This window comes from Asterias amurensis, chromosome 16 (genome assembly GCF_032118995.1).
Source record: "Asterias amurensis chromosome 16, ASM3211899v1".
In the NCBI taxonomy this organism is placed as follows: Eukaryota; Metazoa; Echinodermata; class Asteroidea; order Forcipulatida; family Asteriidae; genus Asterias; species Asterias amurensis.
Window position 1 is genome coordinate 8,364,574 of NC_092663.1, and position 15,131 is coordinate 8,379,704.

Here is a 15,131-nt window from a genome sequence, read left to right on the forward strand (position 1 = left end):
TACGTGGAAATTGCAACATGTAGGCCTACCACAGCACAGCCCATCCTGACTCCCATGAACACACAACTGTGAGTCTACCAGGGAAAGTTTCAATGCTAAAAGAAAAACAATGCTAAATACTGTTCACTCATGCTTACTCAAACTAGTTTCAATTGATCATGAATTTATATCACTCATCCTCAATTTTGTAAACTCACAAATTGGAAGGCTATATTCCTGCGCAGCCTGATTTCCATACCCTCACAAAAGTGAGCAGTGCTCACCCAGGCATTAATTATTTCGGACTCCCTTGTGTCATATGAAAGTTTAGACCATAATCTATCCAGACATATCATCTTTTTTCCCCAGAATCGTATATTTTTTCATTCGGCAGCCATTTCAAAAGTCACTAAAGCTTTTTTTAGACAGTCGAGCTAGGCGCTCCAGAGTTAATTTGTGTTATGAAATTCTTCGCTGCTGTTTGTTATCAGCTGATCATTTTAATACACCAATAACGGCGAGTGAAACATGCATCATACATTACTTTTTCGCGATAAGCTTATGAGATAGAGCAAAGGTCGACCTGCTCTATGCCTAAAACGTTGTTATGGAGGTAACGGTAACGATTCAGTTCAATTCATTCACTTTCTTTTATAGTTGCCTATTGTACAACCATTGATCAATAAACTAAAGTTTATTGGTCCATATTGTACAACACAGTATTCACGCAAATACAAGACAGTATATTCACGCAAATAAATCGTAAGTATGTTTTTGCGTGTGTAGCTATATATATATCGTAGGCAGTTGTTCGTAGAATTTTTTATGTACGAACCATTCAATGGGCAACGATTTCTACATAATCATAACTACGAGTAATAGATATTTCACTTGGACTTGGAGGCCGAAACGCAAACTTTAGGCAATAGACATAAAACAATTGATTACCAAATCGATGTTTGTATAAGAACGAATTGGTAAAGATTCCTGTGAGTCGAGTTCAGGTTCAGATAAACACCACATCCTTCTTCTTTCGAGAATGATGTCACCAAAGAATGCAAGTTTTGTTTGTAGTTATAACCCAGTAAACCGAAAAATACAAGTGTAATTTTCGCTTCATATGATCACAGTAGAAATGGGAAGTTTTCAATGTTGATCCCCGTCCATTACTGTACTATTCAATATTGCTCCATGGTCACACTGAATTAACATAACGGAACGCATGGGCCGGGTGACACCCTCTGTTCTGACAACCTTGATACGTAGCCCTGAACCCAAACCGTATGGTCACACAAGGCATTGGTTCACCCACTGCGTGCATATATAGCTCCATGGTAGCTGTATAACGCTCAAAGACATGCACGCATCATGGTGCTAAATACTTCGAAGAGCTTCAATCATCTCCCCCGAGATAAAAAAAAAAGAAGGGAATCGAAGAAACATCTGGTTTGCTTGGGATTTTTCGTGAGGCTTTGCATGTAGAAAGTGTGCACCAAGTATCATTGTTATGAACCTCTGAACGCAGATATTTTATTCATGGGACAATTGAAGTTGGCAACGGTCATCCAGAATTGTTTCCTCTATGTATGAATGAAGAGTTTTGGATGTGCATTGGAGCATTGCGAAATTACCCTTTCTATTCACCGGATGACTGGACTGCGTGCACCTCTCTACTCTAACACCAACCGGCCATTTTGCCCGGCTGTCGTCGGTTTGGACGAGCTTGTGTATTATGGTTAATAAAAAGGAGTGACTATAATCAATAAAACATGTGGCAGAAACTGTGCTGTAATTGTGTATAATAGACCTACTGCAGTTAAGAGAGGCAAGTACGATTTACATTATAGTCCATCAGTAAACAAGGACTGCCGCGTTTTGAAAGGGTAAGGGCACCACGGCATTTTGTCCTTGGCAAAGGGCTCCCTTATGACCTGAGGAAATTGTGTGAAATTCCACTTGAGCATTTCAAGGGCACCAAGGCAATGGAGGGGCGTGGAGGCTGATGCCTCCGTGAATTATCAGGCCTGATGTAGTGCGCCCTGTCATTGACCCACTTTTAGCGAGCAAACTTCACTCAGGTATGTATACACAGCCGGCCAAAGTCCATGGGTCAACTTAATTATAGTCACCATGGAGTAAACTTTGTCGTGGCTATCATCATACAGGAAGGAACTTACAAACGGATGCAGCAGTATATGAGCATACAGAGCGACAGGAACTGCACACACAGTAAGGTTCAATTTGGGTTAGAAGGTCACAGTCCGAAAACGTTTTATGGTCATGCACAATTTAAAGGGAATCAATATGTGGTGAAGAGGCTTTCAACTAGTGGTTTAAACCCACCGAGGCCTGGTTCTTAATAATTTTACCGAGACGCAGTCGAGGTAAATTATAAAGAACCGGGGGTGGATTTCACAAAGGTAGTCCTAACTTAGGACTAGTCCGAGGCAATGCTAAAAGAGATAGGACCAGTCCTAAGTTAGGATGAGTTACTGGTCCTAACTTAGGACCAGTCCTATCTCTTAGCATTGCCTAGGACTAGTCCTAAGTTAGGTCAACCTTTGTGAAATCCACCCCAGGTCTCGGCGGGTTTAAACCACTAGTTAAAGGAACACGTTGCCTTGGATCGGTCGAGTTGGTCTTTGAAAAGCGTCCTGTAACCCTTTGTTATAAAATCGATATGGGTGGAAAGATGTTGTAAAAGTAGAATACAATGATCTATAAAAACATGCCTTGAAAATGCGTGGTTTTCCTTTTACCTCGTCGACAAACACGGTCGGCCATTTATGGGAGTCAAATTTTTGACTCCCATAAATGGCCGACCGTGTTAGTTCGCGACGTAAAAGGAATACCGTGCTACTTTGAGTGATACTTGTGTGGATCATTGTATTCTACTTTCAAAACATCTTTCCAACCATATGCATTTCATAGCAAACGGTTTCAAACGCTTTTTATAGACCAACTCGTCCGATCCAAGGCAACGTGTTCCTTTAAAAACCGATTCAACACACTTTGATCCCCATTCATAACCTTTAGGTATACATCAACTCTGAAAGGTTTTCACTGAAGCCACATGACCAAAATAAAACTTGTGCGTATATGGGTTAGCACACATGGTGATCTCTACAAAAATAAAAAATTGTTGCTACCCAATCAAATTGCGATAGTCAGATGGATCGGACCTTTCAATTGCCCTTTTCGAATACACGGCTTCGGTTTTGGATTCGTCTTCAGGCTTCTCTGGACTGAAGCCCTGAACGCATAGCACACGCATAGCCAAAACAAAAAAGATGGGCCTACATGTATAGCTAGCCTGAGCCGAAGCCGGGGTGGATTCGGGAAGTGTCTATATCAACGTCACAGTCTGAGTTGTGCAAACCGAGCTTAGAAAACTATACGGAATTATAAGACATAAATGGAAAGGATAAAAACCCAGATGGCCAAAGTTTGTAACAGTGTCACACAATACTTGTTCAGAAATAGTGTTGAATTTGTTTGAAACAGAGCACTCAATCATGGGAGAGTATTTTGTTTTACAATGGGAAACTTTGAGGCGCTAGGTGGCAGCAGACTTATCGGGTAAGTTTCCATCGTTTACGTAGTTCTGAGCCTGCGCGCATTATCGAGAACAATGGATTTTACCTGGTAAGTCTGCTGCCACCAAGCGTCCTGAAAGTCTCCCATTGAAAGTTTTCAGAAAGTTCTGAATTTTGTCACATCATCTTTTATCACGATTGAAATGCTTTGCTGACATTCGGCCGCAATTTAATTTGTTTATCATTAATTCAACTTGACCACTCTCTCCTCTCCTTTCCATTAGGCACGACACCCAACTGACAACAATGCGACATCACGTTACACCAACTACACGTTGCAAACTGCTGTGATGCTTCTCATAAGATCTCTCAAATCCAAGGAAAATGAGGAAAGCACATGTATTAGTGTCAACATTATGCCGACTCCTAAAAACCGGTATTCGATCTCTGACCTGGAGGAAAGTGTCGATTCTCGCTACTTTTACAATTCTTGCATTCATTGCAGTGACTCTTATGCAAAGGTATTTCGCAGCGACAAAGCTGTCAAATCTTCTCGAACGTGATTTTATTGAAAGACCGACCAGAAGCGGAGTATCGCTAGTCGATAATCAACGGATAACTAATGGGATTGATTCAACAAACTTTCAGCAAAGTGTGCCTGGGAGAATCGATTACTTTGAACCGTCGGTAAGTAAAGTATTTGAATCGAATACCACTTTCCGGTTTATTTGCTTCATAACGGAACATATCGACCATTTTCATTTGCGAGCAAATTTAGTTTTTGATCACAGACTGATGCAATTTGCGAATAAAAATCAGAAGCATCTTAAGTTCACTTCAACAATAATCGTGCGTTCACTTACGCTTCGTTCTGTTCAGAAGTCCACACAATGATGCTGTAGGCCACACGATGTCTTTTGAATATGCCTCCAATTTTGCCCGGATTTTATTGTTATTATATGTAAGTTATACAATTATTCAATAGTATATTTTTATTTATCCTTGTTCAGTAAACCTTCTTTATAATAGCCTGTATACATGTACATTTGGCAGCTTGGACATAATGTCGAGCTGAATTGAAATTGGAAAAAAAATACATGGTGTGACGACATCTAGCCTTTCTCGAGCAAACCTAATTGCACGGCACAGTCCTTTTTCTTCCTCTGACCACCTATAGATATGTCCACGAAGCATAGCGTCTCTACCGGCTCACTCCAGATGGTTCAGGGAGAGATTCAAACCAAACGTCAAGATGTTCCTGGACGTAAATGACATCGCAAACTTGGATAACTCGTCGTTTTATGATCTACCGTTCGGCCTCAAGAATGAGAACCTTACACGTAAGTATAGACTGTACCCAACCGGTTCGTACTGGGTCGAAATCTGGTCTGCCTCCTAGCCTCCCACTACCCCCCCCCCCCCCCCCCCCCCATAAGAACAGGGTGGTTGGGGTGACCTGCTGGGTTAAACCGTCAAGAGTTTATAATCAAAACGACATGGGGAGACCTAGGCATGTCTCCGAAAGCTATTAGGCTGATACTCGCATTGACCACCGTCGTTGATGAAACTTCGGTTGCTATCAAAGATGGCGGTCAATGACGTCACTTGCAATCCATCTTAGTTTTAGCCGCTCCTCGCAAATGTGATAATGATTAAACTCACGCAACCGTTCATACATTATTGGTTGGCAGTGGAGTTGCTAATTAGGCATGCGTCACGCCACAACTCATTATGTGTTGCTAGTGTTTAATAGTACGCATTATAACACACCTGTATTCTGGTTGGCTGAAACACGGTCACGTGGGATGAACTAATGTAGGCTAGTGATCGCGCGCGCGTGTTTTGCGGGAATAGTACCAGAGCGGACTATAGTCTTTGCAAATAGTGCAAAATACCTTTTTCTGTTCTTAATTGACATTTACGACCGAGCTGTGTTATAAAACACGTTATTGACTTGCATAATTCGGTAACTAGTGTGCATTACGTCTATTCCCCCTCGGGCCTGTGAATGACCAGAAGAGGGGCCTATATTTCCTTCGGCCTCGGGAAATAGGTCGCTGTTCTGGTCACTGAAAGTCCCTCGTGGAAATAGATGTGTACTAGTTACTTCGTTGCCAGTTAATATCTGTATACTGTCTGCTGAACGCATCCATTTTTTGCACTTCACAATATCAACCAATGTTAAATTGAATAAAAAAAAAATAATAATAATAAAAAAAAAACAGTTTTAAAGTTGTTAAGCCTCTTCAAAACAAACCAATTAAGTTTACAAGTAAATTCAATTTGTAGTAAGTGAGCCGCTATATTTTGGCGCAACCAAGACTAGTGTACACATAATGAATGTTTATGAGTGCAATGGTGCGAATATGAGTTGAAAGATGGAATTTTCTATTCAACGAGGCGGAGCCGAGTTGAATGGAACATTCCAGCTTTCAACGAATGAACATATTATTGGCACCATTGCACGAATGAAAAACATTCATTATTTGTTTTATATAACATCCAAGTAGATCTTTGCCATTTTGATTGAAAGATACAACTTTCAAAACAAACAAAGCGTTGGCCTACAATTTTTAATAGACTGTGCAAGTCTCGCGCGCACCGGAGCGAGAAAACACGACAACTGAAGAACTTTATTTTTTTATGAATCAAATCTTTGCTTTAATTTATTCTTAATGCTGAATCTGAACAACAAAAATACCCTATAGAGCTTGTTTAAATTAGTTTTAGCTTTTTAAACAAACACACAATTATCGGTTAAAGTCTATGTATGGACAAAAGTAAAACTCTGGGACAAGGATGTTTGTTTGATCTTAAATTTTTTGAAACCCCTTTTGTAAATCTACGCCCGAATGTGAAACTGCTAAAAGCTGGTTTATACGCGGACGCACGATGGTCGCAAGGGCGTTAGATAAACGCGTGACGCAGTTTAAAGAGGAAGCCGACGCCTAAACGACTAATGAAAAAGCTTTTCACCCCGCGCGACCAAAACAAGCGTCTGCGTAAGTTTCGTGATCGGAGATGGGCAGAAATTCTTAATTTTTACCAAGTAACCTGACCTGAGGTCAAGTTTAAATATCGGTTTTTCTTCGTTATTATGTTGACTTTATTTTTACTTTTATATATGATGTTAATTAGTATTACATTTTTAACAACATGTGTCATTTTTATGGTCATAAACTACATTAAACTAAAGTAATGGACAAAACAAAATCTCCCCAACGTAAAACTCCATAAGGTTGGGACCACAATGGTCCCGGAAGTTCAAATCCGCGCGAGACTTGCACAGTCTATTGTAGAATCCGAATGCTAGTATTAGTAATTTTACTAATATTATTCCTTGCAGTAACACTGCTGCGTTACAAAGACACGCGCACGCAGTGATGTTTTTACTCAGCTTTTTCGTTCCATCCGAAAAGTACCATTGCACGCTGGAACGAAAAAGCACGGTGAGTGACTCAGCGTGCAATGGTACTTTTATTTGCTATCACGTGACGGACAATCCTCCAATCAAATGGTATATAAAATGATAATGTTAACGTAGGTAAATACTATGGTCAGTAGGTATCCATGAACATTTCTTGCCTTATTTGTTAAAGTCACCTGGAAGTGGTATTTTTTTTAAATAAAGCTTTTGTCACTAAAATATGTGTTTTTACGAGAGGAATGTGAATAAAAAGTTAACTAAGGTTTAAAAATATTAGTTTTGATTGTATTTACAAATTTACGAGTAGGCCCCGACCCGAGAGGGCGCTGTTCGTGACGTAATTCAAGGCGCGATATTTGAAGAGAAAATTTGTAGTCAGGCCCCCGTACATTACGTCTTTCAGATACCTTCTTCAATTTCCCACTAGCTGGAAAAGTTGTTGGGACGGCGTCGTGTTTAAGAATGGCTCTTCTCGTCATGTCAAATGAGTGGTGTATCCCAGCAAGACGGGTCGAAGTGTTCGCTGCATAGCGCTGAAAAAGACGTCGGATCGGACCACTTTGCTCTAGTTAATCTGACTTTCGCAGCCCACAACCGCCTATACTTGGGATCTGCAGGAAATAGATGAAGACTGACCCCATCTTTAGTTGTTTTGCTGCATCCAGCAGCAATACACCTGGTCGGCATTGCCGGAAAAATGCCAGAAAAAGGGGTATAAATCGTGACAACAATTACTCAAAAAATTGTTTTATTGTTAATAAAGATATACTCTTATGTTTAAAAGAAAAAAATCCTATTTCCAGGTGCCTTTAACAAAATAACACCTGAAATTGTCTTTGACTCATTTCAGTCTTGAAGGACATATTACGTCATCCAAAGTTTAAGAACCCCTCAGTCAGCTCGTTGAGGGCGGGCAAGGACTGCCTGAGCTGTGCCGTGGTTGGCTCTGGTGGTATACTGAACGGTTCGCACGCCGGCCGCGAGATCGATTCACACGACCTTGTTTTCAGGTAAGAGGTGGTTCAATGCATTGGACACTAATTGGTTAATATTCTAAATAATTGTTCGCATAAAAACCCAACGAGCAATGGAGAGTTGTTGATTTGCTCGGCCCCAGCGGCCAGTCTATCCAGGACCGCTGGGATGGGCTAATCGGCTTGCACAGATTCTTGTTCAGGAAGTACGTCATATGTGCAGTGCATAGAAATATGGTGCAGTGTGAGTGTGATGCATGATGGGGCTGCGCATTATTAAAGGGTCTATGTAACTTCTGTAGGAAAAAAAACACAATGTCTACAGATTTACACTAAACTTACACAGTTTGAAGATAATGATAGTAGAAAGCTTCCCTGAAAATATTACGTGCTGAGGTGCTGTAGTTTTTGGGAAATGAGTAAAACAATGTCATGAAAATAATTTTCGTCTCATGAGACGAAAATTATTTTAATCATTTACAAACATATTTTCATGACATTGTTTTACTCATTTCTCAAAAACTACAGCACCTCAGTAAGTAATATTTGAAGGGAAGCTTTCCACTATCATTATCTTCAAACCCTGTAAGTTTAATGTAAATCTATGGACATTTTGAAAAGGTACCCAAATCCTTTAAACCAATGAGCGTGCATGATACGTTTGCCCATGCAAATGGCAAACGGGGCACTTTTTGGCCGCCTAAGTAAAATTTGATTAAAAAAAAAAAAAAAAAAAATTGGTATCTGAAAGGAGAAAAGGAGTTGGCTTACTTTTCTGCCGCCAGGGTAAAGTTTGCCTTTAGGTGGCAGACAAGCAGAGAGATAGAAAATTGCATTTTCACAAAACGTTGAATCTGCTTTTCTACTATTCTCATAGCAGATAAGAAATGACCACTTTTCGTCCGCCAGTAGTAAAGGAGATAACGTAAAACCTGCTTTTCTGGTAACAGAAAAGTAGAAATGCATTTTCGCAAAACGTTCAGTCTGATTTTCAGGTAGCAAAAAAGTAAAAAAGTAGAAAAATTCATTTACAAAGACATTTATAGTCATGCTGAAAAAGGGGTTGGACTTTGTTTGCATTCCAGATTCAATATGAAACCATTGGGGATAACAATTATGTAAGCTGTTTGAAATAAAAACACAATGGGTATAGTCTAGGTCATGATATTTAATACGTGACGTCATCACCCTGCTATAGACGATGTGACCTATGTTTACATTCAAACCGCCCTCTGTTGACAAAACACTATATACGTCATGTTTCGCCGGGCACTGAGTTGCGTAGTCATATAGTAAGATACACTTTCTAGCTGGCTGCCAAGACACAAAGGTTTTGCCCGGCGGTATGCGCGCGAATCATCTTATGGTTTTCGTGTGACGTCGGAGGTCACATCGTCTATAATAAGAGGTTAAACGATGACGAAACTAATGATGGAATCGCACATGTACAATGCAATGTAATACGAATGTCCACGCATCCAGGAAGAATTGTTTCCTATATAGGAATACACGATCTGAGAATCATTACCGCGTTAATTCTCGTATTTAAATTGGGGACATAAAAACTTGTATCTTTTTACCAAAAGTGAAATGTTTCTCAACATGCCTTCTAACAAGACACTTCTTTTATTGACTTTTGTGATTATAGGTTGAACAAGGCGGTCACTTATGGAAAGCACGCCGACAACGTCGGACAAAAGACGAATGTGTACATTTTCTTCCCCCAGTCGGCCCATCTCCAAACTTTGAAAACAACGGTAAATAAAGTGTTGTTTAATATTTTGTTTTAAAATAAAATTATTTTTTTGTTTTGTAGGAATCCTTTTTATGAAACTGGTTACTTGTCAGAACATAATATTTTGTTCACTCTTGAAATAAGTTAATATGGATGTATGACATAATGTAGGACTGCCGAGAGAGAGATGGATAAACTTGATGCATGCCATCATGTGGTGCTATGTGGTGAATGCATGTACACTTTTACATGAATATACAGTTGATTCTGCACACAGTTGTGCCATCCTACAAAACCAGTATACTTGCAGAATATTTTTCCAATTAATTTTCGTTTCTTTATTTCAGAATGTGAGTTTGTTGTACGCCATGTTCAACTCATTTGATTTAACCTACGCTGCTGAAATGTTCGGGATTGGCAAGTAAGTATTGTATTAGACTTGTTCCCTGTCCTTATCTGCAGGGACAGGGACATATGTTGGTGTTATGTATGTCATGTACGTCACAGACTTAACTGCGAATCTAAAGAACAATGAAGCCCTTTATATAAGAGTCGACTGAACTGATTTTGCCGTCAAGCTAGTAATAATATTGTTTTTTAATGTACAAAGCAAAGTTTACGTTTATTACGTGGTGGTTAAATGAATATGTTTTGTCCCCCCCCCCCACAGGAGAAACCACAAGTTACGAGCTGACCCCACTAAACTCAAGATAATCCACCCAAATTTCTTCCGCTACGTCTTCGCCAAGTACCTGGATGGCAAATCCATGAAGCCCACAACGGGTAAGTTTTAGGGACCGTAATGCGCGGACGCACGAGTCTCACGAGGATCAGGGCTCATTAAGCGCAACAACATTATGCTTACCAAAACAGGGTTACCAGCCATTATACCATATTACACGTACACTTGGTGACTGGTATGTTGCTTATTTCTGCTAGGCAAACAATTCTTAAGCAAGATCTTCTGCTTTTAAGCAGCTCTATTAAATTGGGCCCTGATGGCAAATTCACATGGTTACGACATTATGATGGTACCATCTCGGTCATTTCCCTGTGTTCAGTATAGCAGTAATGGACCCTAATAAATTCATTGCACAAAAAAGAACCAGACTATATTTTTTTTCTTCCAGCCTCGGTTTGATTAAATTGAGTTTTATGTGAGAAAATCAGGATTTCCACACACCGTGATAATGGGCTTGAGGACCACATGCTTGGCTGAACAGACCTTAATTATTAGCAAGGTATTCAAGCAATGTGAGGGAAGTTATTCCCTTTTCTATGGTAACACGTTTTCAATGCTACCACTTTTAAAGGTTACCACTTTTCGAGGTAACCACTTCTCGAGGTAACCACTTTTCAAAGTAACCACTTTTCAAGGTAACCACTTTTCAATGCTACCACTTTTAAAGGTTACCACTTTTCAAGGTAACCACTTTTCAATGCTACCACTTTTAAAGGTTACCACTTTTTAAGGTAACCACTTTTCAAGGTAACCACTTTTCAAAGTAACCCCTTCTTTAGATTACCACTTTTCTAGGTAACCCGTTTCAAGGTAATCCTTTCCAAGGTAACCCTTTTCAAGGTAACCACTTTCAGGGTCACCCTGTTGGTAACCACTATTCAGGGGTTACCCCTTTTCAAGGTAGTCACTTTTCACGAACAAAATAGCATTTTTTAAAGCAAGTTTTATGGTTTGTAGAATTTGGTTGTTTCTAATGATTGCCTTTTGTAATTTGGCACCCGTGCCACGATCTGAGACAAAATAATGAAATAAATGTATTGTTTTTTCCCTACTCAGGGGCGGTTGCAGTCATGCTCGCCTTGCACCTATGTGACTCTGTAACCATCTACGGGTTTGGATACGATCCACGCTACACAATGCATTACTACGACACGAGATTCATCAAGCGCTCGTACAAATCGACGTGGACGCATGACGTCGAAAACGAGAAAAGACTTTGGGACAAACTGCACGATGATGGCGCCATTCGCTTTTTCAAGAGAGACACGTGACACGTGTTGTGGCCTTCTTTGTTGACACAGACAAAATAAAACTCGCCGCGGATTGAGTCGATGTGGAATTCTGTTAAGCTTTGCCTTCACCAGGGCCCATTTGCATAGAGTTGCTTAAGCAACAAATCCTTGCTTTAGTAAAATCAGATTACCGGGCCAAGCCCCCACTCAATGTTATGCTAAGAACAGCTATATACCAGTGAGTCATAAGCAATGTATATATGGCATGACATTTTTGGCCAGTAACATGCGTAAAATAAATGAGCTATTTTCGTGCTTAAGCATTTTTTTTGTGCTTAAGCAGCTCTATGAAATTGGCCCCAGGTCAGCAGCAGGATTCTCCTGTCTACATCTGCGAGGATAAAGACGGGTACTTTCTTTTCAGAACCAGAGATGTCATTGGATTGAATGACGTCATTGGATAAACGTGCAGTGACGTAAGCTTTCTATATCTGTCCGAATCATCTTGAAAAAGATGCTTGTCTTAGGCGAGTTAGGGGTCAAAGACGCAGAAACTGCATAAATGTCGCTAACATGCATTACATCGGCAAGGTATTTTGTCAGAATTTCAGTATTTTACTTCCTGCTTAAAGGAACACGTTGCCTTGGATCGGTCGAGTTGGTCTTTGAAAAGCGTTTGTAACCGTTTTTTATAAAATGCATATGGGTAGAAAGATGTTGTAAAAATAGAATACAATGATTCACACAAACATGCCTCGAAAATGCGTGGTTTTCCTTTTACCTCGTCGACTAACACGTCGGCCATTTATGGGGGTCAAAATTTTGACTCCCATAAATGGCCGACCATGTTAGTTCGCACAGTGGAAGGAAAACCACGCAATTTCGAGGCAAACTTGTGTGGATCATTGTATTCTACTTTTAAAACATCTTTTCAACCATATGCATTTTATAAAAAACGGTTACAAACGCCATATCAAGCAGCCACATCAAGGAAATTTCATAGATTATCAAAGAATACGTTCAATTCCCATAAAAAGTGAAAAGGAAAACGATAATAAATTAAATACATGAAATTTAGGCTGTATATAGGATTAGCAGTTGTCGAAAAGATGTATTAAATTCAACCGAAATCAGTACCATTCGATCATTCGACCATGTTGATACTTTAAAAATTTCAAAATAAATGTCAAAGTCGAAACAATATGATCACCAATGTACACTTATTTCAAGAGCTCAATAGTGTCCAGTGCCTTTAACAGGAGGGTACATTTTTGGGGCTATCATATTATTGATCCCCTCACATCCAGCCCAAAATATGGGGGGGGGGGATAGATTTGTGTAGCCTTTGTTCATCAAGCCCATCATGGAAGTGGATTGATTTCTTTGTCCGTTGTTCATAAAATTGATTTACTCTTTATGAAATACTTAACCAGGACAATCAGTATACAAAAAGAGTATTCAAGGGTGATTTGTATGTTTTAACGTAATATCTACCCATTAAACGTGGTATATTGGAACAGTTGGAAAAATTATTCCATGGGCATTTATTTTCTCAGCTGTCGAACTTTCCCTTGTTTATCATTCTTTGTTTTGTCTGTCTAAAAGGAAACCACAACAGCTTTTTGCTTCACTATTTTCCCATGTGCTGAGCTTAAAGGCAAAGTAAACATTTGGTGTTTGGAACAGTTCGATTGTTTTAAAGGCAGTGGACACTATTGGTAATAATATTGTCAAAGACTAGCCTTCACAGATAATAATGAAAGAAAAAACACCCATGTCACACGAAGTTGTGTGCGTTTAGATGGTTGATTTCGAGACCTCAAGTTCTAAATCTGAGGTCTCAAAATCAAATTCGTGGAAAAATACTTCTTTCTTGAAAACTATGGCACTTCAGAGGAAGCCGTTTCTCATAATGTTTTAAACCATCAAAATCTCCCCATTACTCGTCACCAAGAAAGTTTTTATGCTAATAACTATTTTGAGTAATTACCAATAGTGTCCACTGCCTTTAATCCTATTTAAATGTAGATGTATTCTAACAATAAAGCTAACATTTCAGAATTTCATTTCAAAAGGTGGTCGCGTTTTTTAGATACCACCGAAAATCCGGAGCAGGATGAAAAGTGCGCTTATGCAGGAAGAATAATACACAATAGAAACACATGTTCTGAGAATTCTCAAATTCAAATTTTAGGCCATTAGAAACTGATACTTTTACATAACCACATTTTAGATTCTTGTATGTGTTTGAGTGCTACAAACCAATACGAGAGCAGGTGTCAAAATGCTAAGCATTTTTATCATTGAAACGGAATTCTTACACACTTTCTCTCTATTTTCCTGTATTTCATTATTATAAGATTTCGAGACCTCGAATTCAATTCAAATATTTTTGTGAGAAATTGCTTCTTTCTCAAAAATACGCTTTTACCTCAGAGAGACCCGTTTCTCGCAATGGTTTATACTATCAACAGCTCTCCATTGCTCGTTACCAAATAAGTTTTTATGCTAACAATTATTTTGAGTAATTACCAATTGTGTCCACTGCCTTTAAAGGTGCAAACATGCGTATTAAACAAAAACAAAAAATGTAGATGGAATATCGATTTATACAAAGCCAATAATGCATCAAGCCGTGAAGAATGTTTGAACATCAATTCTAGATTGGTTTACAAACTTATTTTTTCAAACACACAGTTTAACACCATTCACTTTCGTTTAACACCAATCACCTTCGCAGTCTACACTGTATGAAGATTATTATTATTTAAAAATTACACTTCTACCGTTGACGGCGTGCGTCAAAATTGCAGTTCTTTGACGAGTTTTTGTATGGGATGTTGCAACAAAGTGGCTACACAAAAAGAAGCTCTCACATAGTATGCTACTCAAAACGAATGTTTTTCTTGCAAATAAAATCTGTCAACTCAATTTCTTTTTTTATTGAAACAACTTTGAATGAGTTTAGGCAAAGCTAACATGTTGTCGTTTTCGTCTTTAAACTGGATGAGACGTGTGACGACGAGGCAATTAACTGAAAACCCTTTTTTCAGGCAAACTGCAAGACAAATAACCATTCACAAGCGTATTTCCACACTAATAGTATGTGAGGACACGATGTGTAAGACAGTGTATGTAGACTTCCAACGTGTCCCTTTTTGCATGCATTGTGTGTGGTTGCCCGTCCAAGCTGCCTGTAAAAGTTGTCCTGATAGTGTTTAACATTAATTAAGAGTGGACTTTATATTATACAGATAGAGTTTCAGTCGAAACAGGAACTCGTTGGGCACCAAATCCAAGCATTGTGAAAGATGAAGAAACATTAGACCAAAACAGAAACCAATTATTACCTTGGAAAAAAAAAAAACATAAACCCGATCTTGATGATATTGTACACGGTAAATGTCATGAATGCTTGCTTTGAAATTCGTAAAAAGTGCTAACACACAACGGTGTATGGGTAAACAAAGAACATATATTTATTCTTTATCCCCGATGCAAATTTA

The 15,131-nt window shown here is 39.1% G+C and overlaps 1 protein-coding gene across 3 annotated transcripts; it reads left to right on the forward strand.

The window, feature by feature from the left end:
* The first annotated feature begins 1,582 nt into the window (after positions 1 to 1,582).
* Positions 1,583 to 12,326, forward strand: LOC139948773 (CMP-N-acetylneuraminate-beta-galactosamide-alpha-2,3-sialyltransferase 1-like). 3 transcript variants are annotated; one of them, XM_071947092.1, is made up of 8 exons: positions 1,583 to 1,804; positions 3,800 to 4,202; positions 4,693 to 4,855; positions 7,793 to 7,952; positions 9,565 to 9,673; positions 9,999 to 10,072; positions 10,322 to 10,434; positions 11,450 to 12,326. In XM_071947092.1, exons 2-8 carry the CDS (start codon positions 3,900 to 3,902, stop codon positions 11,662 to 11,664), a joined length of 1,137 nt encoding a protein of 378 aa, XP_071803193.1. In that variant the 5' UTR covers positions 1,583 to 1,804; positions 3,800 to 3,899; the 3' UTR covers positions 11,665 to 12,326. The 3 variants fall into 3 exon arrangements, with proteins under 3 accessions (XP_071803193.1, XP_071803195.1, XP_071803194.1); XM_071947094.1 differs by lacking the exon at positions 1,583 to 1,804 and adding an exon at positions 1,815 to 2,057; XM_071947093.1 differs by lacking the exon at positions 1,583 to 1,804 and adding an exon at positions 2,081 to 2,208.
* Positions 12,327 to 15,131: the final 2,805 nt, after the last annotated feature.

Excerpts from the sequence above, each read along its gene's own strand:
- LOC139948773 (XM_071947092.1), top strand. The coding sequence starts at position 3,900 with ATGAGGAAAGCACATGTATTAGTGTCAACATTATGCCGACTCCTAAAA. Across the intron at positions 10,073-10,321 it reads GAAATGTTCGGGATTGGCAA|GAGAAACCACAAGTTACGAG; the intron begins GTAAGTATTGTA and ends CCCCCCCCACAG. Across the intron at positions 10,435-11,449 it reads ATCCATGAAGCCCACAACGG|GGGCGGTTGCAGTCATGCTC; the intron begins GTAAGTTTTAGG and ends TTCCCTACTCAG.